Raw genomic sequence first — 21126 nt, forward strand, 5'->3', positions numbered from 1 at the left:
GGTGAATATCCTTATGATAGTTTATTTATCACAAAGGAATAGCCAGTCGAGACGAGGATTCCCCAACTGGCGGGTTGCGGGCCGAATTTAACTGAGAGATGCATGATCGTATACAAATGTAAGCAAGGTTTTAAATTATTATGTTTTATAAACGGAAAGACAGCCATAAACCATAAAAAAAACATGACGCTGTCTCGGAATAATGCTTCTACATTAGAAGGTTGTGGAGGATATTGCAAAACAGTATCTTCCTATGGCTACATAACGAGACAATGTCAATCCCCCCAAAAAATATTTCACAACATATTCGTTGTCTGTTCTTAACATATGGGTATGATGGACATTTTCATATCAGTAAATGTAGAGAGGTAATGTAGACTATTTTCAGAATGTAAATTTGCTATAGAAATATCAACCCAACAACTAATCCAACTCTTAATCTTAGGGCTGCAATCCCGTTAACAGGATCGATATGACAACAGCCAGTGAAAGTGCAGGGCGGCAAATTCAAAACAACAGAAATCTCATAATTAAAATTCCTCAAACATACATGTATTTTATACCGTTTTAAAGGTAATCTTGTTGTTAATCCTACCACAGGGTCCAATTTCAAATAGGCTTTACAGCGAAAGCACCACAAATGATTATGTTAGGTTACCACCAACTGACAGAAAAATTCTGCCATTTTTCCAGCCAAAGAGGAGTCACAAAAGGCACCATCAGAGATAAAATGAATCACTAACCTTTGATGATCTTCATCAGATGACCTCATGTTACACAATACATGTATGTTTTGTTTGATAAAGTTCATATTTATATTTGTAAAAATCTCAGTATACATTGTTCACTAGTTCCAAAAACATCCGGTGATATTGCAGAGAGCCACATCATTTTACAGAAATACTCATTATAAATGTCGATAAATACAATTGTTAGACATGGAAATATAGATATACCTCTACTTAATGCAACCGCTGTGTCAGATTTCAAAAAAACTTTACGGAAAAGGCAAACCATACAATAATCTGAGACGGCGCTCAGAAAATAAATAAAATTATCTGCCATGTTGGAGTCAACAGAAATCAGAAATCACATTATAAATATTCCCTTACCTTTGACGATATTCATCAATGCAATGCACTCCCAGGAATCCTAGTTCCACAATAAATGCTTGATTTGTTCGATAATGTCCATTATTTATGTCCAAGTAGCTACTTTTGTTAGCGTGTTTAGTACACAAATCCAAACGCTCGTGCAGGTCCATCCGAACGTCGGACGAAAACTTCAAAAAGTTATATTACAGGTCGAAGAAACTTGTCAAACTAAGTATAGAATCAATCTATAGGATGTTGTTATCATAAATCTTCAATAAAGTTCCAACCAGAGAATTCCTATGTCTGTAGAGAAGCCATGGAACGCAGGTTGCTATCATGTGAAATGCGCCTGACCAGGACCTGGCTCTCTGCCAGACCACTGACTCAAACAGCTCCCATCCGGTTCCACCACACAGTAGAAGCGTCATTCAAGTTTCTAAAAACGGTTGACATCTAGTGGAAGCCCTAGGAAGTGCAACTTTATCCATATCCCACTGTGTATTCAATAGGGGCTGGGTTGAATATCGACCAACCTCAGATTTCCCACTTCCTGTTTGGATTTCTTCTCAGGTTTTTGCCTGCCATATGAGTTCTGTTATACTCACAGACATCATTCAAACATTTTTAGAAACTTTAGAGTGTTTTCTATCCAATACTAATAATAATATGCATATATTAGCAACTGGGACTGAGGAGCAGGCCGTTTACTCTGGGCACCTTTCATCCAAGCTACTCAATACTGCCCCTGCAGCCATAAGAAGTATTAAGACGGCAATATTTGGAGAGACGATTCTCAGCCTCCAAAAAGCGCACGTAAAAGCTCAGGCACTCGGAATGATATTCTGACACTGTTGAATAGTTCACTGCCTGTAAATACACTGTATCAGCCAGAACAACTTTAACATCTTCACCCAGCTCAAATTGGTATTGTGTTCCAGTGGATTTGTCCGTTATTATGATGTTTTCAGCTGTTGTTTTTTACCAGACTGAGCCTAAGTTCTTTACACATGTTGAATGAATGTGCGCATTTTGGGATTGTCAAATTTTTTGAGAGAGATGTTGGTGCTTGCATAAACCATATCCTCAGCATTTAGGCTACGTTTTTACATGTATTTACAGTATATCACAAAAGTGAGTACACCCCTCACATTTTTGTAAATATTTGAGTATATCTTTTCATGTGACAACACTGAAGAAATGACACTTTGCTACAATGTAAAGTAGTGAGTGTACAGCTTGTATAACAGTGTAAATTTGCTGTCCCCTCAAAATAACTCAACACACAGCCATTAATGTCTAAACCGCTGGCAACAAAAGTGAGTCCACCCCTAAGTGAAAATGTCCAAATTGGGCCCAAAGTGTCAATATTTTGTGTGGCCACCATCATTTTCCAGCACTGCCTTAACCCTCTTGGGCATGGAGTTCACCAGAGCTTCACAGGTTGCCACTGGAGTCCTCTTCCACTCCTCCATGACGACATCGCGGAGCTGGTGGATGTTAGAGACCTTGCACTCCTCCACCTTCCATTTGAGGATGCCCCACAGATGCTCAATAGGGTTTAGGTCTGGAGACATGCTTGGCCAGTCCATCACCTTTACCCTCAGCTTCTTTAGCAAGGCAGTGGTCGTCTTGGAGGTGTGTTTGGGGTCGTTATCATGTTGGAATACTGCCCTGCGACCCAGTCTCCGAAGGGAGGGGATCATGCTCTGCTTCAGTATGTCACAGTACATGTTGTTATTCATGGTTCCCTCAATGAACTGTAGCTCCCCAGCTCCCATTTAAAAAAAAAGCCTATTATTCCCATATAAATGTTGATAAACGACCAAAAATAAGTGAAATATTTTTGATAATTCACCCAATCATCAGCCTAAAGCATAGACTGCTGATGAGAATAATTATTCTTTCGGTTTTATGTCGAACTACACACAAAAATAAGTACTGTAGCCACCAACTGTGTGGGATGAAAATAAAAGATTGCAAAATACTAAAATGTCGATATTGGAATACTCATATTGACTACCCGAAAATCACTCATCAACATGCTCCTTGATTCATCTGTTAAAATCAATAATCAATGTCTGATCCCATTTGCTAAATAAGCTCAGGAGCCCGGGAGGGCAGCACATCTTCCAATAACCCTTGCACATATTCCGCTGTAAATTCCCAGATACGTTCCTGCGGCAGCCACAATGATGTCCAATTTCTTTGATTTTCTTTTTTTTTACCTGAGCCGTATAGTTTATTGCAGTTGCAATGAACGCCACAAAATCCACTTTCTTTGCATACAGCATGTCTGGATCTCTTGGTTGACAAGTAGGCCTATTAACTCTGGACATTTGTGCATCCACTACCATTCATTCAACTTCACTTCCTCTCTCAATTCTTTTGATTGCCTACGCGTAGGAGAGCCGATGGACTGCCCTAACTTTTGCCACCTCAACCTCCTTTACCCTTATAGGTCACTACACAAAGTCTGGGTCATGATCCCCACCACAATTGCAACACGGCCGTTCTTCACTCTGATCTTCTGTATACTCCACCCGTCTGCACACACTTGAAACATTGTCAAATCCTTTACAATTTTGACACTGTAATGGTTTGGGGACAAAAGCCATTACTGCGTAGTACTCACCTCATATAACCCAACTTCACATGCGTAGGAAAGTGCTTATCATTTTTTTTAAAACATAGAACTGACAAATTTTCTTCCTTTCACAATGCGGGTCAAAGAACTGGCACTAAATACATCTGGGACTCCAGTTAACATCCCCATCAAAAGATAAATGATAATAATCACATCCCAACAAGAAACAAATCCTTGTCTGACATGCTCTCCTCCTCTTCAATTATAAACACTTATTTTTAATTCCATTGTCCCACACTACCATTGTCAGAATTCCTCTTTAATTAAAAAAACAAACATTTTTTAAACACCTGTCCCTATATGAGTTTCTGAGAATAAAGAAAGTCCTTGTCATGTCCATGACTTTCAGCCCACGTGGTCTTGACCAATTACTCAAAACAAACAGGAGCCCCAAAAAATATTGACCTCGTGTTGCATTCAGCCTCAGTTTTTCTTGACATTGGAGGCATTGTATGAACATGGACCATTAAATTGATCTGCCAGTGCACCATAGAAATACTAGAAAACTGAATTATGGTATATCTTAGAATGGACCTCTGAGGCAGGGGGAAGATGGGGATAATGGTAGTGAGGATAATTGTGGCAAACTGGACTAGGGTATTAATATGGAGGCTGTGGATAGTACCCTGTGGGATAGACAGGATCTTGTGGCTTCATGGTTGTTGGTTTGGGCATCGTTAGAGACTCTGTAGTTGGCATCGTAGTCACTGTAGTTGGCATCGTGGTCTCTGTAGTTGGCATCGTGGTCTCTGTAGTTGGCATCGTGGTCTTAGAGAGAGTGTTGGTCAGGGCTGGAGGAGGATATGGAAAAGGATAATGATGGTGAAGATGTTGGTGCATGAAGTAGGGATGCATGATCTCATGTAGGTAGACTGGATCCTTGCCTGCGTCCAGTATGAAAAAACGTAGTTGAAGAATTCAGTTAAGCAGAAGCGGTGCTGTACTGAACAATTAGTTGAAATAAAACGGGGTTGGGTTGTGGGCTCTTTTTTATGATATATTGGCTTTTGCATAATTTAATGTGCATCCCGCCACCTACTGTGCGGGAAGGAAACAGAATTCCCCAAAATGTAACAAAATACAACCCCCGCCGCAAAACATAAGAAATAAACTAAATCAAACAACTTTTCTGTTAAAAATAAATAAAACAGATCTGATCACTACACAGGCTCAAGGTGAACCTGGGAGGGTGGGTCTTCTGGAGCCAGTACGCCTTGCAAGTCCCAAAAACTTTTCTGCCGCAGCCACAATAAAGTCCAGTTTCTTAGACTTGTGCCCTACAGTTCATAACTGTAGCAATGAATGTTACAAAATCACAATTTTTAACACTCAGTGTATATTTTGACTGGCAGCAAACATTTACTGTACTCTGGTGCGTCTACAACCATATCTTCACTAGAATCACTATTGCTTCCGCATAGATTTGCTTGACCGCTAACTTTTGCCACCTCAAACGCCTTCACCCTTAAAGGGCTCTCCAGGAACTCGGGAACATGATCCCCACCACAATTGCAACACCATCGTCCTTCTACACATCATTCTTCAATATACTCTGTCCGTCTGCACACACTTGAAACATGGCCAAATCCTTTACAATTTTTACACTGCAATGGTTTGGGGACGAAAGCTCTTACGGCATATCTTATACAACCAAGCTTCATTCATCCATTGACCCAACAGGTCAGACGCCAGGCACCAACCCCACCAGGAATTCCCTTCAGCTATTGAACCTGAACATCCATTGTCACCCCTGAGATGACTCCTTTGATGGGTGCTCGACTCCCAAGTTCAAAACATAAAACTCCTGTTGTCCGGATTCTTTTAAGACTCTCTGCAATCTTCCTCTGTTCTTCAGAAATACAATTAATCAAAATAAGACCACTCTGTCACTCTGACAGATTCCACTTTTCCCAGCACGTACTTCACCATTTAACACCTCAAATGGGATTCCAACATATGCACCCTTACTCAACAAACACATCCCAACATGAAGCGATTCATTATCATTTATACACGTATCCGTCACTCCAAATTTAGACTATTTCCTTTTTGTTCCAGTTTTCAATACTACTGCTGTTCATTCAGAACATTCGTCTTCACCAACTTTGCTCGCCATTTTTATCCTGAACCAGAATCTTAATCTGGGTTGTGGTTCGTGCACCCCTGCCCTTTAAATATGTCACTCATTGCTTCAAGCCACACCCCGGCACACCTACAGAATGGAGCAAACCTACGTACTTCAGTCTGTTCAAGAACATACAAGAAAGTTTGGGGGAAACTGAACCACACGTTCAGTACAAACCGTTTCGCAACGTAGCAAACGTTCAAGCAAACTGAACGCACCCCTGGGGTTTCATGGTTGTTGCGTTAGCAGTGGGAGGGATAGTCTCGGTGGCTGTGGTGGACTCTGTAGTTGACATAGTGTTGTCGTTCTCTGGCCAATTGAATTCCGCTGGGACAATCATTCTCACCTGTTTTCTTAATGAATTGCCTTGGCACAGCTGGCATGCATGGATAACGCGTTATCTAAATCGCGTACAATTACACTGAAATGAATTAGGGTGTAACAGGGTGCGGGTTGTGGCTAGATGGTATACAGCTATGGTTTAAAAAAAGTTGCACGTTCAAGCCACGTCAGGGAGAATTTTTGCATTTTAACTAACCCCAACCCTTTTCCTAGCCTAACCTTAACCCAATTCTCCTAACCTGCTATGTTAATTCTCCTAACCTGCTATGAAAAGTAAATTCTGCCCGTAGTTTTATACCAGGGGTAGGCAATCTTGGTCCTGGAGTGCCACAGGCACTTCATGTTTTTAATTGAGCCGATCTGAAAGATGAGGTGTGTTGAATTTAGGCAATCACTGAACTGATCAATTAGCTCAGTTGGTCATGGTGCCAAGTTGGAACAAAATCCTGTACCTGCAGCACTCCAGGAACAGGGTAACCTACCACTGCTGTATACCATCTAATCAAAACTGTGCGACAGTTAATTGGACACAAAGTAGGACACTAAAATTGGTAAGCCTACTCTGAAAACAATTTAAGTTGTTTTACATGTAACACAACTCTTAGCTCCCTCTGTAGATGCCTACTGTACAACATTTGTTTATTGATTTGAATCTTTTTAATGAATTTCTTATTAACACTTTGTTCTAGCTAGATATTTGTGTAGGTAGCTATCAAGTAAACACAATGTTTTGATGAAACGTTTCTACACCTGAAGCTAAATGCAGGAAGGCTACTTTTCCCACAAATCAATTAATCAAATGTATTTATAAAGTTCTTTTTACATCAGCAGATGTCACAAAGTGCTGTACAGAAACTCAGTCTAAAACCCCAAACAGCAAGCAATGCAGATGTGGAAGCACGGTGGCTATGAAAAACTCCCTAGACAGGCAGGCACCTAGGAAGAAACCTAGAGAGGAACCAAGCTCTGAGGGGTGGCCAGTCCTCTTCTGGCTGTGCCGGGTGGAGATTATAAGAGTAAATGGCCATTAAGGCCAGATTGTTCTTCAAGATGTTCAAAGGTTCATAGATGACCAGCAGGGTCAAATAATAATCAGTGGTTGCAACCGGTCAGTACCTCAGAAGTAAATGTCAGTTGGTTTTTCATAGCTGAGTATTCAGAGTTCGACACAGCAGGTGCGGTAGAGAGAGTCGAAAACAGCAGGTCCGGGACAAGGTAGCATGTCCGGTGAAGAGGTCAGGATTCCATAGCCTCAGGCAGAACAGTTGAAACTGCAGCAGCATGACTGGGGACAGCCAGTCATCAAGTCAGGTAGTCGAGAGGCATGATCCTAGGGCTCAGGTACTCCGAGAGGGAGAGAGCATACTTGAATTCACACAGGACCCCAGATAAGACTGGAGAATTACAACAGATATAAGACTGACCCTAGCCCCCAGGCACATAGACAATTGCAGCATAGACACTGGAGGCTGAGACGGGTGGGTCAGGGGACACTGTGGCACCGCCCTGTCTGACGGTATCCCCCGGACAGGGCCAACCCAGCAAAATAATGTTAGATTATAAAGGTACTATACAGAACAAATAAATCACAATTCAATCGAGTACAGGTTTAACGGAATGAATAAGAGACAGAATGCGATATGGAATTGTATTGAATAGTTTGGGGTATGGCCTCGTCAGATGCTAATGACAGCATTTTGCTGGGCAGCTGGCATAAAACCCCCGCTAGAGGGAAAGAAGTTTCGATGACGGGCCTTAGGGTAATATAGCTGATGGTGGATGGTTGTCACAGCCAATGAGAGAACATGGGTAAGTTGACATATAAACACATCCCAAGGTTTATACCCATTGGTTGAGAGAGAGAGAGAAGTGATAATTGCAAAAATGAGCACATAGGTTAAACAGCAAGCGTGCGCACGTGGCTAACAGGAAGAGGAGCAGAACGAGAAGCTATGCTGCTGATACGTTTCTATTCCTTCCCACTATGTCCTGTATAATAGGAAAGAGTGAATTATGCTATACTGCTTGATGAAGTTAAATGAGCATTCAAACCAGCCTTCCTGATTAAACTTTCATAAATTACATTACAACAATAATACACAACTTTTACCCACCCACCTGCTAGGACTAAGCATGCTATTGCTGTCTCTTATTTTGGAATGTATAATGCCAGGCAATATGGTTAGATATTAGGTTCAGAAAGCCCCACGCAACCATTTCATCTCCACGGTTACTGACAACATCAGCAAGTTTAGCTACATGCTGTCTGAACAAGCACAACACTGTGGTGAGTGTATGAATTTGTTTAGGTGTGTGTGTGTAAATGTCTACCTCTGTGACCTCTCTTTTTCTGAAAAGGAAATAATGAAGGCTGAAGTTGCAGGTGCCCCAAATCAAGGCTGGCATATGGACGGTGATGGTGATGTCACTACTCTACCCAGTGAGGGAGAGAAGCAAGTGCGAGACACAGAGACAGGTGGAACAGTTTTTGATATCCTTTGATGTAAAGTTCTGGGCTTAGTTTTAACTTTGATCAATTGAGTGGGTGAGATTAAAGCAGGATGCATGAGATCAATGTCACTAATTGAGACCGAAGTCGCAAGAAGACCACACAATTTAGTAAAAAATGAAATAAATGGCAACATATTTACACTGTGTATGAATGATGTGTCATGTCATACTGAATTAGTTATGTTGACTATTTGTCTATTTTTCAGATGATGAGTCTTCTAGGTTAGAGCAGGAACCCAATGAAGTCTTTTTGCTCATGGATGACCATGTAAGAGAAATGTACAATTTAAGACAGGTCTTGTTATTTTTCTCCTTCTCTCCCTGACTACTTATTTTCTCTCCCTATGTGTTCTCTCTATAGGGGCTGCAAGATGAATATGTACAGTCTTTTGATTGTCCACCAACTCCCACTTCTGGTTTTCTGGGAGTTCTTAGATATAAGAGGGAGTCCCAGGACCAAGCACCAAACCCAAGGAACATCCTCCCAGAGGTACAACATCTTACCCACCTGTCTGCTACCACACCCTAGTCTCCGTAATCTCTTCATAGTCCACTTTATTAGTTCCATGTGTCAGCCAGGTACTAATGATCAGAATATGAGAGGTCAAAGTATCGCCCCTCAAACCCAGCACTTCTATCTCGGAAGATGTTTTCCACTCAGGGATACAACTGGCATTGTGATGTTATGAATATAATGTGCAACCCATATGCAATAGAAATTGTGAATAGCACAACTGAAAATAAAAGAGAGCCGCACACTTTAGCAGCTCAGATGCAAAAATGTAATTACCAACGTTTCAACAGCAAGCTGTCTTTTATTACATTTTATTTCACCTTTATTTAACCAGGTAGGCTAGTTGAGAACAAGTTCTCATTTGCAACTTCGACCTGGACAAGATAAAGCATAGCAGTGTGAACAGACAACAGAGTTACACATGGAGTAAACAATTAACAAGTCAATAATACAGTAGAAAAAAGGAGTCTATATACATTGTGTGCAAAAGGCATGAGGTAGGCGAATAATTAAAATTTTGCAGATTAACACGAGTGATAAATGATCAGATGGTCATGTACAGGTAGAGATATTGGTGTGCAAAAGAGCAGAAAAAGTAAATAAATAAAAACAATGGGGATGAGGTAGGTAAAAATGGGTGGTCTATTTACCGATAGACTATGTACAGCGGCAGCGATTGGTTAGCTGCTCAGATAGCAGATGTCTGAAGTTGGTGAGCGAGATAAGTCTCCAACTTCAGTGATATATATTTTTTTTAAATTTTGTGGAAATTTTGTGGGGGGGGTTTGCAATTCGTCCCAGTCACAGGCAGTGACAGTCTTCATCAGGGTATAATCACAAACATTGCGGGATGACTCGTTTATGTAGTGTCAAGACACAGGTGTCTGTAATCATGGCCAAGAATGGCCTAATATCATTGGTTAATTATCAAATATTAAAATGTCATACAAACAACAAATGGATAGCATACGATCATAAATGCATTTGATTACACAAGCTTACAAACAATTACAGTGGAAAAGTCACAAGAATGGATTCAGATCAACGTCTACGTTGAAACCGAAGGAGCAAGGGTCTTTAAGTTAGATCCAGGCAGCCTCTCGTTTTGACAATAAATTATCAAGGTCACCCCCTCTCCTAGGGAGGGTGACATGTTCGATGCCAATATAACGCAGATACGAAATCGAGTGGCCTGCCTCCAAGAAGTGGGCCGCAACTGGGTAAGTAAAGTTTTTGCACCGATGCTCTGAGATTCGTACTTTTAATTCGCGCTTTGTTTTACCCACAATTTTTACCACAAGGACAAGTTATAAGATAAATAACTGCCTTAGTGGAGCACGCAATAACACCTTTGATTTGGATCGATTTCTCTGTTTGTGGGTGTTTGAAGCATCTACATTTATAAGTGCCATTGCATTGAGCACAGCCATGACACTTGTAATTTCCATCCAGTAGGGGCGCAAATAGACGTTGTTCAGGAATATATTGGTGGTAAATCAGAGTTCCCTTCGGTCTCAACGTAGACTTTGATCTGAAGCTATTCTTGTGATTATTGTGACTGCCATTGTCATATTTTGTAAGCTTGTGTAGTCAAATTAATTTATGATCGTATGCTATCCATTTGTTTGTATGCTGTTCTTTGTATGACATTTTAATATTTGATAATTAAACAATGATATTAGGCCACTCTTGGCCATGATTACAGACACCTGTGTCTTTTGACACTATATAAACGAGTCATCCCGCAGTTTTTGTGAATATACCCGGGTGAAGACAGCTTGGCTGTCGAAACGTTGGTAATTACATTTTTGCATCTGAGCTCCTAGAGTGTGCGGCTCTCTTATTTTCAAGTTTACTCCGCTAGCCAGCACCTCTCCTAAATAGGTGTTTATTTTTCTTCTAGAATAGCACAACTGAGACATTTTTGGAGACTGTATATAACTCTGTATTATTGTAAGTGATCCATTGTGTGATCATCTTTGATCACACCCCTGTTGTCCTGCCCCAGCCTCTCGTGGACTCTCCAGTGATGTGTGAGTACTGTGGAGAGAAAGCAAGGCCTCCACTTGGACCAACATTTGCAGAGGACCCTGGGGTAAGGCTGAATGTCATGGACGGTAAAATGAAACGCCCTGCAACAAGCATCACCTAAAGAGGGGATGGGGAATATTAGTGTGAACAAAGCATGACACATGATTTTTATGATATGCCCCTCCCCACACTCCATATGCCCCTCCCCACACTCTGTATACATACACACACACACCCTACCCTACTCTATTTCTCTCTTTCATGATCTATCTCACGCACATGCCCTCACACACACACAGATCTTCTGCTGTGCCCAGTACCAGCAGCTGTGTGACATGCTGGCCCATGAAAGGTGGCTTGCCCTGCAGAGACCTGATCAGGAGGATGACGCAACACTCCCACCTAACAATCAGCCAACCAGAGAGGAGGAGGAGCTGCAGGCCAGGACAGAACGGAGCACCGGTATGGGGGGTCATGGATGAAAGGTCAAAATAAGGGACAAATTTGCATCTTATTCTCTGTCTAGGAAATGGGTGACACTAAGGCAGCTTGCTGCCTGAACATGATTGGATCATTGGTTTTCCTAACTAATGGATCATCTGCTATTAGTTTCTTAGTGTCTGACTCTTTATTGTTCTCCACGCATTGGGATTGAGAAGAATAGTCTGCAATCCCATAAACATAATCAGGTGTGCTTGATTGAGCTTGCCTTGTGTGCTGGATGGGTGGAGTTTGAATTTAGGACGGAAATCCAGCACATCACTAGCAAACTCCACCTCTTCCTCCTCAGAAAGCAGGAGCAAGAGCGAGAGCGACTCTACCAGGACACACAGTCAACCCTCCGATCTGCAGATACCTGTGAGTACGCAACAGTTTATAAACACACATTTAAATATGAGTCTGTTTTCTGTGGACATGGTCAATTAATCGCTTTAAGTTCATTCAGGATGTTCATTTTTATATATATATTTTAAAAGCCATATATTTCCATTAACTTTGAACTGATGTAGTTTTAATGTCATTGACCTGCTGTCCTGTTTCATAGACACACCCTTCTCTAGGACCATCAGCTACCAGCTGTCCACCTGTACAGCCAAAGAGGGACAGTGGACTGTTACACAACATCCTGGGATTGAGGAGGACCTGGAAAAAGAAAATGGAGACACCCTTTATGACCATGAATCATTTGAGTTTGGCATTTCTCCGCATCAGGTACAAATTATTTTTAACCTTTATTACATTGACTTTGAACCTAACAACATGATGGAAGAGGCAGCAAGACAAGTGAGAGATTCTGGTGTACAGGTTTGCATGAGGACAGTGCCATCATATGGCCACATGCACCTCTACTGGTGGAGAAAGCCAAGCCAGTAAAAAAAGCCATATTACAACCTCTGTTGTGATAATTGTGTTTGCTCTATAACCCTTTCGTTCATACGCCACCGCGTTATACAATAAGGCCGTGACAACAAAAAGACAAGTCACACAGCGGCGTATGTTTGTTTAATCACAAAACCAGAGAGCAACATCTGTCCACAAAGCAAATGATGCATATGTTAGAAGTTCACCTAGGGGTCATGATTGGGGCTGTACAAATGTTCAATGTATTAGAATAATTGATTATGCTTATGTTGTATTAAGGGGAGGGGTTATAAGACCCTTCCTCATATTTATATGGTCCTAGACTACAGATTAACGATATATATATTCATTATAAAGGTTTAGAATTGTTCCACAGTTGTTTTCTAGTTCTCTCTCTTATAAAGAGACCCCTCTGAGAAATGTGTGACTGAGACAGAAGTCTGCAGGGGAGTGAAGGAGAAGACTAGTCAGACATTCCACTAAAAATCAACTTTGGGGAGTGGACATTTACTGCTAAGCTTTTAGATAACACTAAAAGCCTTGTTTATATAGCTTTGTAGGCATGGTTTTGGTCTTAGGAGTAAAAGGTACTGACGTAGTAGTGACATCACTAAAGGCTGGACTTCGGTTTTGATAAAATAACATGGGACCTTTTTCTTTGATACAGAAGTTACACGTAAACATGCGTGCTATGTTCCTGATTGTCAACTTCTGTCTGCAATTGCATTAAAGGTTTTTGAATGATTTAATTAAAGATATTGTCATAATGCTAATTTCACCAATGATTGACAAGGAAACAGGAACGAACCCTAACACAAACACACAGTTATCACTTGAAGCATGGTCAAGCAAGTTTAATGTTTGACAGTTTACTAAACAACTACTGATTGAGAACTACAGGGTTACCGCAATCAGCACAAAGACAACAGACATTGCCTCCGCTATTCCAGCACCAAACATTTAAAGACCATCAAATCAATAAAGCTATATATGGTTTGTTTAATACATACAATTTTTAAAAATTAAGATACCAAAAACAATTTAGTCCAATGTTTCTAAATATCATCTGGCTGTCCATTGTACTGATTTGTGTGTGTGTGTCCACGCTTGCGCAAGTAAAACAAAACATGTTGACTCGCCCTACTCGTAGACTAGTTGAATGCCAATACCCTGATCCTCCTCTCTTTCATGTTGTCAAAACGGTCTATGGCTCTGTCATACAGTGCACTTTTAGGTTTTGTTATAGGCTACCTAGCTAAAATGTTTGCTAGCCTGATGTCCTTGCATGGGCAACAATGACCCACTAAGTTAGCTAGGTAGCTAGTTAATTTAGCTAGGTAACTAGGCTACATTTTGAGCTTCAATCGTCTCAGTCCAGTGGCACAACATATTAATTTATGGTTAGATCAGAATCACTGTCAAAATCATTGGCCTGTACAGAGAATTAAGTCAACCACAAGTCCAAATCCCCATCTCCATCCATGGCTTAGGAAAGGGCTGATTTAGCAAGCTACCTACTGCAGGACATCAACACTCTAGCAGACCAGAAACTGACACTTTTTCTGAAAATTACATTTGGCAAAGGAAGTGATTTGATTGGTCTGAAGCCAAATCCAAACTGCCCTCCCTTGCGGGCATTTTCTACACCAGGACAACCCACAGTTGAGCTCAGCTCAATGCTTATTGGCTAATTATTTGTTTTTTTATCAAGGGAGGCCAAATGCTAGTTGGCATCAATCAAATGGCAACATGTTCCACTCTTTAGGTCCAGACAGCATTAGATACATGGTTACCCATACTAAGACAGAGGGGGTGCTGTTTCCTTCACACTGATTTCTCTGGTGAGATTCAGCCACTTGCGAATTGACTGAAAATGATTGGAAGCCTTGCTTCCCTTGGCATCAATGACTATACGCCACTGGTGGTCACATCTGAAAATACTTATGAATACAGGTTATCTTAACTGATCAATGCGTTTTGTATATGGCTTGTGTTGGCAGGATGGGGCACAATTTCTGGAGAAGTATTATGCCTGTGGGAGCAAGTTTCTCACAGTCTTCCCAGATGGTTCTGCCCAGGTTTTGTATCCTTTCACAACATAAGTAAACTCATTGTTGGAGATTTGAACTATATGATCATGTAATTTTGTATTGTCCATCCTTATCATTATGCCAAACAGCTATCCCTCTGGCTTCTTGGCCCTGGTCATAATCTCTGATGGAAGAGAAAGGGTATGTATTGTACATGATGACCACTCCCTTGGGCAGCCAATCAGAGCCCTATTCCAATCTGATGGCAGGGCCACATGTTACCATGGCAACGGTAATGTCTGGTAAGACGGGGACACTCGCTGTGATTAGTAATTTGTATTAAAAAATGTGTACTTATTCAGGAAAATGTCTTGTCCGTAACTTCAGTGTCTGTCCCAGGCTGAGCTTGGACGCGTCAGGAGGTCAGTGTCTGAATGATGCGGGGGCCAGGATCAGAAGGTGGAGTTGGAGAGGCCACAGCCAGACGCCCACCCCCCTGCGGCCGCTCTTCCTATCTTTAAACCGCAGCCTGGGGGTGAGGGTCCTGGGACAGGAACACATGTTTGTGTCCTTCCTTTCTGCTGGCCAACAGGCCAAGTTCAGTGTGGGGGCCTGTTTGCAGGTAAGCATATGCCAACTCACACTGACAAATGTACTCATTCCTATACACCTGTCCACACCAACACATATCCTCTTATATGTATTTGGGGGACTTTGAGCGGTTCTGACTGACATTTTTGTGTACAAAGTGCCCTGTGAATGTTGTAGGGTCCCGTGTCTTATAGTGCAAGAAAGCCCCACCTCTCTGCCCTCCTCTCCACCGTGGCTGACTTGAAATGTCAGGTTTCAGGCCCGACATTTGCATAGGCAGAGATGTCACATTTTCTGGCCTATCGAGACAAAGGAACGATTTCCTGTGTCTGTGAAACTCACAGCTGGGCTTGCAGTAGAGCGTATGAAACTGTAGAATATAGTGGATGTAACAATACTAGTTTCATCTCGCTGTGATATTTTCAGCCAGATTTAGCTCTCAACACTAAAAAATACTAAATCATTTATTAGAATTGAACTAGGATCACTTTCTCTTCGTCACGGATGGAGGAAATCACTGAGTCCTTAAAGCTGAAGTTGTAATGAGTCAACAAACATTTGAATGGTGTGTCTGCATCGCTCAGTGGACATTTAGGAGAAACTGATCTGTTGGCAGTTATGTCAAAGATTTTAAAAAAACAGCCAGATTTTTCACTGAATGTAAAAGTTTGAAGCATCCGGTTGGAATTTCCACTCACCACCAAATATGGTGATGAGAGGAAGCCCAGTGGCCGGCAATGGGAGAAGATGGAGCGAGATGGATTTTGTCCAACATTATGCAATTGTTATCATTGATGAAAATTTTGATCTCAATTCAGTTTTCTGTTCCAAAAACTAGAATCTGTTAGTAACAGTTTTGCAGACTTTACCCTTTGCCAAAGTTTTTAAAAATTGTGTGAAGGAGTGCAAGGGAGAATTGCGTAATTCCACAAGCGCACTTCAGAGTAGGCGTTCTCTAATGGAAATATGCAAATACAATCTACAATGCGCCAATGAGATCTCTCTAGATCATTCTTGGCTCTGCCCACCTCCTTTCTTGTTCTGCTCACTATGATTAATTTGCTCCCACTGTGGTTTATCTTGGGTTAGTTATAAAATGTATTTGGTTATATGAAATGGTACCAATATTGTACGGACCATATTTAATTTACAGTTATGTGAAATCTTAAGTCATTTATAATTAGATTATTACTATTTTTAAAAGCATGTCAGTCATGTCAAGTGCTATTGCCCTACTTTTGTTGAATAGGGGAAAAAACATGATTTTTCATAATATTTTGCACCAGAAAGGTCTATTTAAGCGGAAATCAACATCTTGCCCAATTATTCAACTAGAAATCTTATAAAATCATTTTTACAAATTATTGTTCTTAACAGCCAGTGGCTCTGGGGATGATTCAGGCTCCAGGTCCATCCATATCCAAGGAGGAGTGTATTCTATTGGCTGGACGGATAAGGGTCCATCAGGTCATTAGGCATCTCCACCACTGCCTGCGCTGCCCCTCCAAACCAAGGCCTCTGAGGGCTGGACTAGCTCCTAGCCTCCTCTCTCTGGCCAAAAGGTTACTGGACTTCAGTTGCTCTCTTCAGCTTGAGGAGCGTGAGAGGGCCTTTGTCCACAGGTGTCTCCAGGATTGCCTGTGATCTCTATACCAAAGCATCATTATGTGGAACATTTCAGCTCATTATGACACCACACAGATTTGACAATAGTGATCCTATTAAATTAATTCCTAATTATATGGATTTGACTTACATCACAGCCTACAGTGCCTTCCGAAAGCTTTCACAACCCTTGACTTTTTCCACATTTTGTTGTTACACGGTGGGATAAAAAAAAGTCAACTATTTCACAAAATACTCTGTCAAAGTGGAAGAGAAATTCCAACATTTGTATAAACATTTTTTTTGTCTCCCAGTGTTTGTTGGGATGCAGACTGAACCAGGTTTTCCGCTACGATTTCCCATGTGCTTAGCTCTATTTTGTTTCTTTTTACCCTAAACAACTCCCAAGTCCTTGCCGATGACAAGCATACTCATAACATGATGCAGCCACCAACATGCTTGAAAATATGAAGAGTGGTACTTAGTGATGTGTTGGCTTTGCCCCAAACACAATGCTTTGTATTCAGGATATGAAGTTAATTTCTTTGCCAACTTTTTAGAAGTTTTACTTTAGTGCCTTATTGCAAACAGGATGCATGTTTTGTAATATTTGTAATCTGTACAGTCTTCCTCTTTCACATTCTGTTGTTTTAGGTTAGTGTTGTGGAATATCTTCAATGTTGTTGATCCATCCTCAGTTTTCTCCTATCACAGCCTTTCAACTCTGTAACTGTTTTAAAGTCACCATTGGCCTCATCCTGAAATCCTTGAGCGGTTTCCTTCCTTTCCGTCAACGGAGTTAGGAAGGACACCTGCATTTTTGTGGTGACTGTGTAATTAATAATTTCACCATGCTCAATGTGATATTCAATGTCTGCTTTTTTTAAATGATTTATCAGCCAATAGGTAGAACCTCCCTGGTTTTTGTGGTTAAATTTGTGTTTGAAATTCACTGCTTGACTGAGGAACCTTACAGATAATTCTGTGTGGGGTCTAGAGAAGAGGTAGTCATTCAAAAATCATGTTAAACACTATTGCAGTGAATCAATGCAACTTATGTGACTTGTTAAGCAAATTTTCACACCCTAACTTATTTAGACTTGCCATAACAAATGGGTTGAATACTTATTGACTCAAGACATTTCAGCTTTTCATTTTTAATTAATGATAAATGTATATCAAATACATAATTCCACTTTGATATTATGGGGTATTGTGTATAGGCCAGTAACAAATCTCAAGTTAATCCAATTTAAATCCCGCCTGTAACACAACAAAAACTTGGAAAAAGTCTAGGGTGTGAATACTTTCTGAAGGCACTGTACTTGTACAAACTTCCATCCCATTATGACATCACACAACACCCCCATTGTCCTTATTAAATGATCAGCTCATTATGCCCTCACACAGCACCACTTGCATCATGTCACATGCAGTGAACACTCAGCTCATTGTGACATCATAGTGCCATGAGACTGTGCCTACTGTGTAATATTGACTGTAATATTAACTTTTTTATTACAGTTGTCTGATACTTTTTAGACCTCTGCAATGCGTAATTGTGAGAAGCCTGATTTAATTTTAAACATGAAATGAGTTATGTGAAACTACTCAATAGTGTCACAATAACTGAACTTAAGTTCAATATTAATTTCTGACTTTCAATAGATATTTTTTTTTTCTTCTAGATTCATGAGTGTATCAAATGTACTACATCAAATAATGTTATTTGTAGCAACATACAATAAACACATGTTGGTGGATCCTTAATTGGGGAGGACTGGCTTGTGGTAATGGCAGCCATCGTTATGAGCCATCCTCCCCTCAGCAGCTTCCTGTGATAAACACCTATGAGCAGGGTCAATAGTAAAGTAGTCTTGAATTGTGCTATGTGTTAATCGTTGTAAGGATGGCTCATAATAATGGCTGGAACGGCACAAATGGAATGCCATCAAACATATGCAAACCGTGTGTTTCATGTATTTGATACCATTCTGCTCCAGCCATTACCGCAAGCCCATTCTCCCCAATTAAGGTGTCGCCAACCTCCTGTGGTTGTAACACTAGCGGGGATAGTAGGTTGTACTATGTCTTTCACTGTGGATTAAAGAGTCTGGTGTAATCCAAGATGGGACGGTCTCTGCGTTAACAGATGAGACTCTGCTTAAGCTCTTGCTAAACCCCTTAATCATTTAACCTAATTAGAACATATGCTCTTGTAGACATGCTTCTCTTTATGAGTCTAGGTAGCATTTTAGACGGTTATGATAGCAACATTCTTTAGGCAGCAATATACTCCTATTAAGTGGCATGTCAAGAAATGGTGGTACACTGAACACAAATATAAACCCAACATGTAAAGTGTTGGTCCCATGTTCCATGAGCTGATATACACTACTGTGCAACAGTTTTAGGCAGGTGTGAAAGAATGCTGTAAGGTAACAATGCTTTCAAAAATAAACACGTTAATAGATTGCATTTAGTTCATTGATAAATATAAAGTGAGTGAACAGAAGAAGAAAATCTCATCCATATTTGGTGTGACCACCCTTTGCCTTCAAAACAGCATCAATTCTTCTATGTACACTTGCACAAAGTCAGGGATTTTGTAGGCTTATTGTCAGGTGTATGATTAAACAATTATACCAAACAGGTGCTAATGATCATCAATTCAATATGTAGGTTGAAACACAATCATTAACTGAAACAGAAACAGCTGCGTAGGAGGAATAAAACTGGGTGAGGAACAGCCAAACTCCGCTAGCAAGGTGAGGTTGCTGAAGACAGTTTACTGTCAAAAGTCATACACCATGGCAAGACTTAGCACAGCAACAAGACACAGATGTGCTGTCCAAGCTCTTTTGAAGAAGCACAAAGAAACGGGCAACGTTGAGGACCGTAGACACAGTGGTCGGCCAAGGAAACTTACTGCAGCAGACGAGACACATCATGCTTACTTCTCTTCACAATCTGAAGATGTCCAGCAGTGCCATCAGCTCAGAATTGGCAGAAAACAGTAGGACCCTGGTACACCCATCTACTGTCCGGAGAAGTCTGGTCAGATGTAGCCTTCATGGAAGACTTACGGCCAAAAAGCCATACCTCCCACGTGGAAACAAGGCCAAGCGAGTCACCTATACACGAAAAACACAGGAACTGGGGTGCAGAAAAATGGCAGCAGGTGCTCTGGACTGATGAGTCAAAATGTGAAATATTTGGCTGTAGCAGAAGGCAGTTTGTTCGCTGGAGGGCTGGAGAGCGGTACACGAATGAGTGTCTGCAGGCAACAGTGAAGCATAGTGGAGGTTCCTTGCAAGTTCGAGGCTTCATTTCTGCAAATGGAGTTGGGAATTTGGTCAGAATTAATGGTCTCCTCAATGCTGTGAAGTACAGGCAGATAATTATCCATTGTGCAATACCATCAGGGAGGCATCTGATTGGCACAAAATGTATTCTGCAGCATGACAACGACCCCAAACTGTTCTTAATTACTTTCGCTGTATCTTCAGCGTAAAGAAGAACAAGGAGTCCTGGATGTGATGGTATGGCCCCCACAGAGCCCTGATCTCAACATCATCGAGTCTGTCTGGGATTACATGAAGAGAGAGAAGCACCTGAAAGCCGCCTAAATCCACATAAAAACTGTGGTTAATTCTCCAAGATGTTAAGGCCAACCTACCTGACGAGTTCCTTAAACTGCGTACCTAGAAGAATTGACGCTGTTTTGAAGGCAAAGGGTTGATTTGATGTAGATTTTTATTCTGTTCATTCACTTTGCATTTTGTTAATTGATAAATATAAACTATTAACATGTTTATTTTTGAAAGAATTCTTACTTTAGAGCATTTTTTCACACCTGCCTAAAACTTTTGCATAGTACTGTAAAAGCTTATTTCTCTCAAATGATGTGCACAAATTTGCTTACAACCTGGTTAGTAAACATTTCTCGCTTGCCAAGATAATCCATCCACCTGACAGGTGTGGCATATACAGTACATTCGGAAAGTATTCACACCTCTTGACTTTTAACACATTTTGTTCCGTTACAGCCTTATTCTAACATGGATAAAATAACAATTTTCCCTCATCAATCTATAACACAATACCCCATAATGACAAAAATACATAAGTATTCAGCCCATTTGCTGAGACTCAATTGAGTTTAGGTGCATCCTGTTCCCATTGATCATCCTTGAAATGTTTCTACAACTTGGGAGTCCACCTGTGGTAAATTCAATTGATTGGACATGATTTGGACAGGCACACACCTGTCTATA

The 21126-nt window shown here is 40.9% G+C and overlaps 1 protein-coding gene across 1 annotated transcript; it reads left to right on the forward strand.

Annotated features, from left to right (window-relative positions):
* The first annotated feature begins 40 nt into the window (after positions 1-40).
* LOC115103221 (glutamate-rich protein 6) lies at positions 41-19327 on the forward strand. The gene is made up of 12 exons (XM_065005851.1): positions 41-118; positions 8564-8681; positions 8923-8984; positions 9078-9206; positions 11239-11325; positions 11561-11732; positions 12066-12119; positions 12307-12473; positions 14624-14706; positions 14803-14955; positions 15053-15275; positions 16622-19327. The coding sequence occupies exons 2-12, from the start codon at positions 8570-8572 to the stop codon at positions 16886-16888; spliced, it is 1509 nt and encodes a 502-aa protein (XP_064861923.1). The 5' UTR covers positions 41-118; positions 8564-8569; the 3' UTR covers positions 16889-19327.
* The last annotated feature ends 1799 nt before the right edge of the window (positions 19328-21126 follow it).

This window comes from Oncorhynchus nerka, linkage group LG20 (genome assembly GCF_034236695.1).
Source record: "Oncorhynchus nerka isolate Pitt River linkage group LG20, Oner_Uvic_2.0, whole genome shotgun sequence".
NCBI classification, from domain to species: Eukaryota; Metazoa; Chordata; class Actinopteri; order Salmoniformes; family Salmonidae; genus Oncorhynchus; species Oncorhynchus nerka.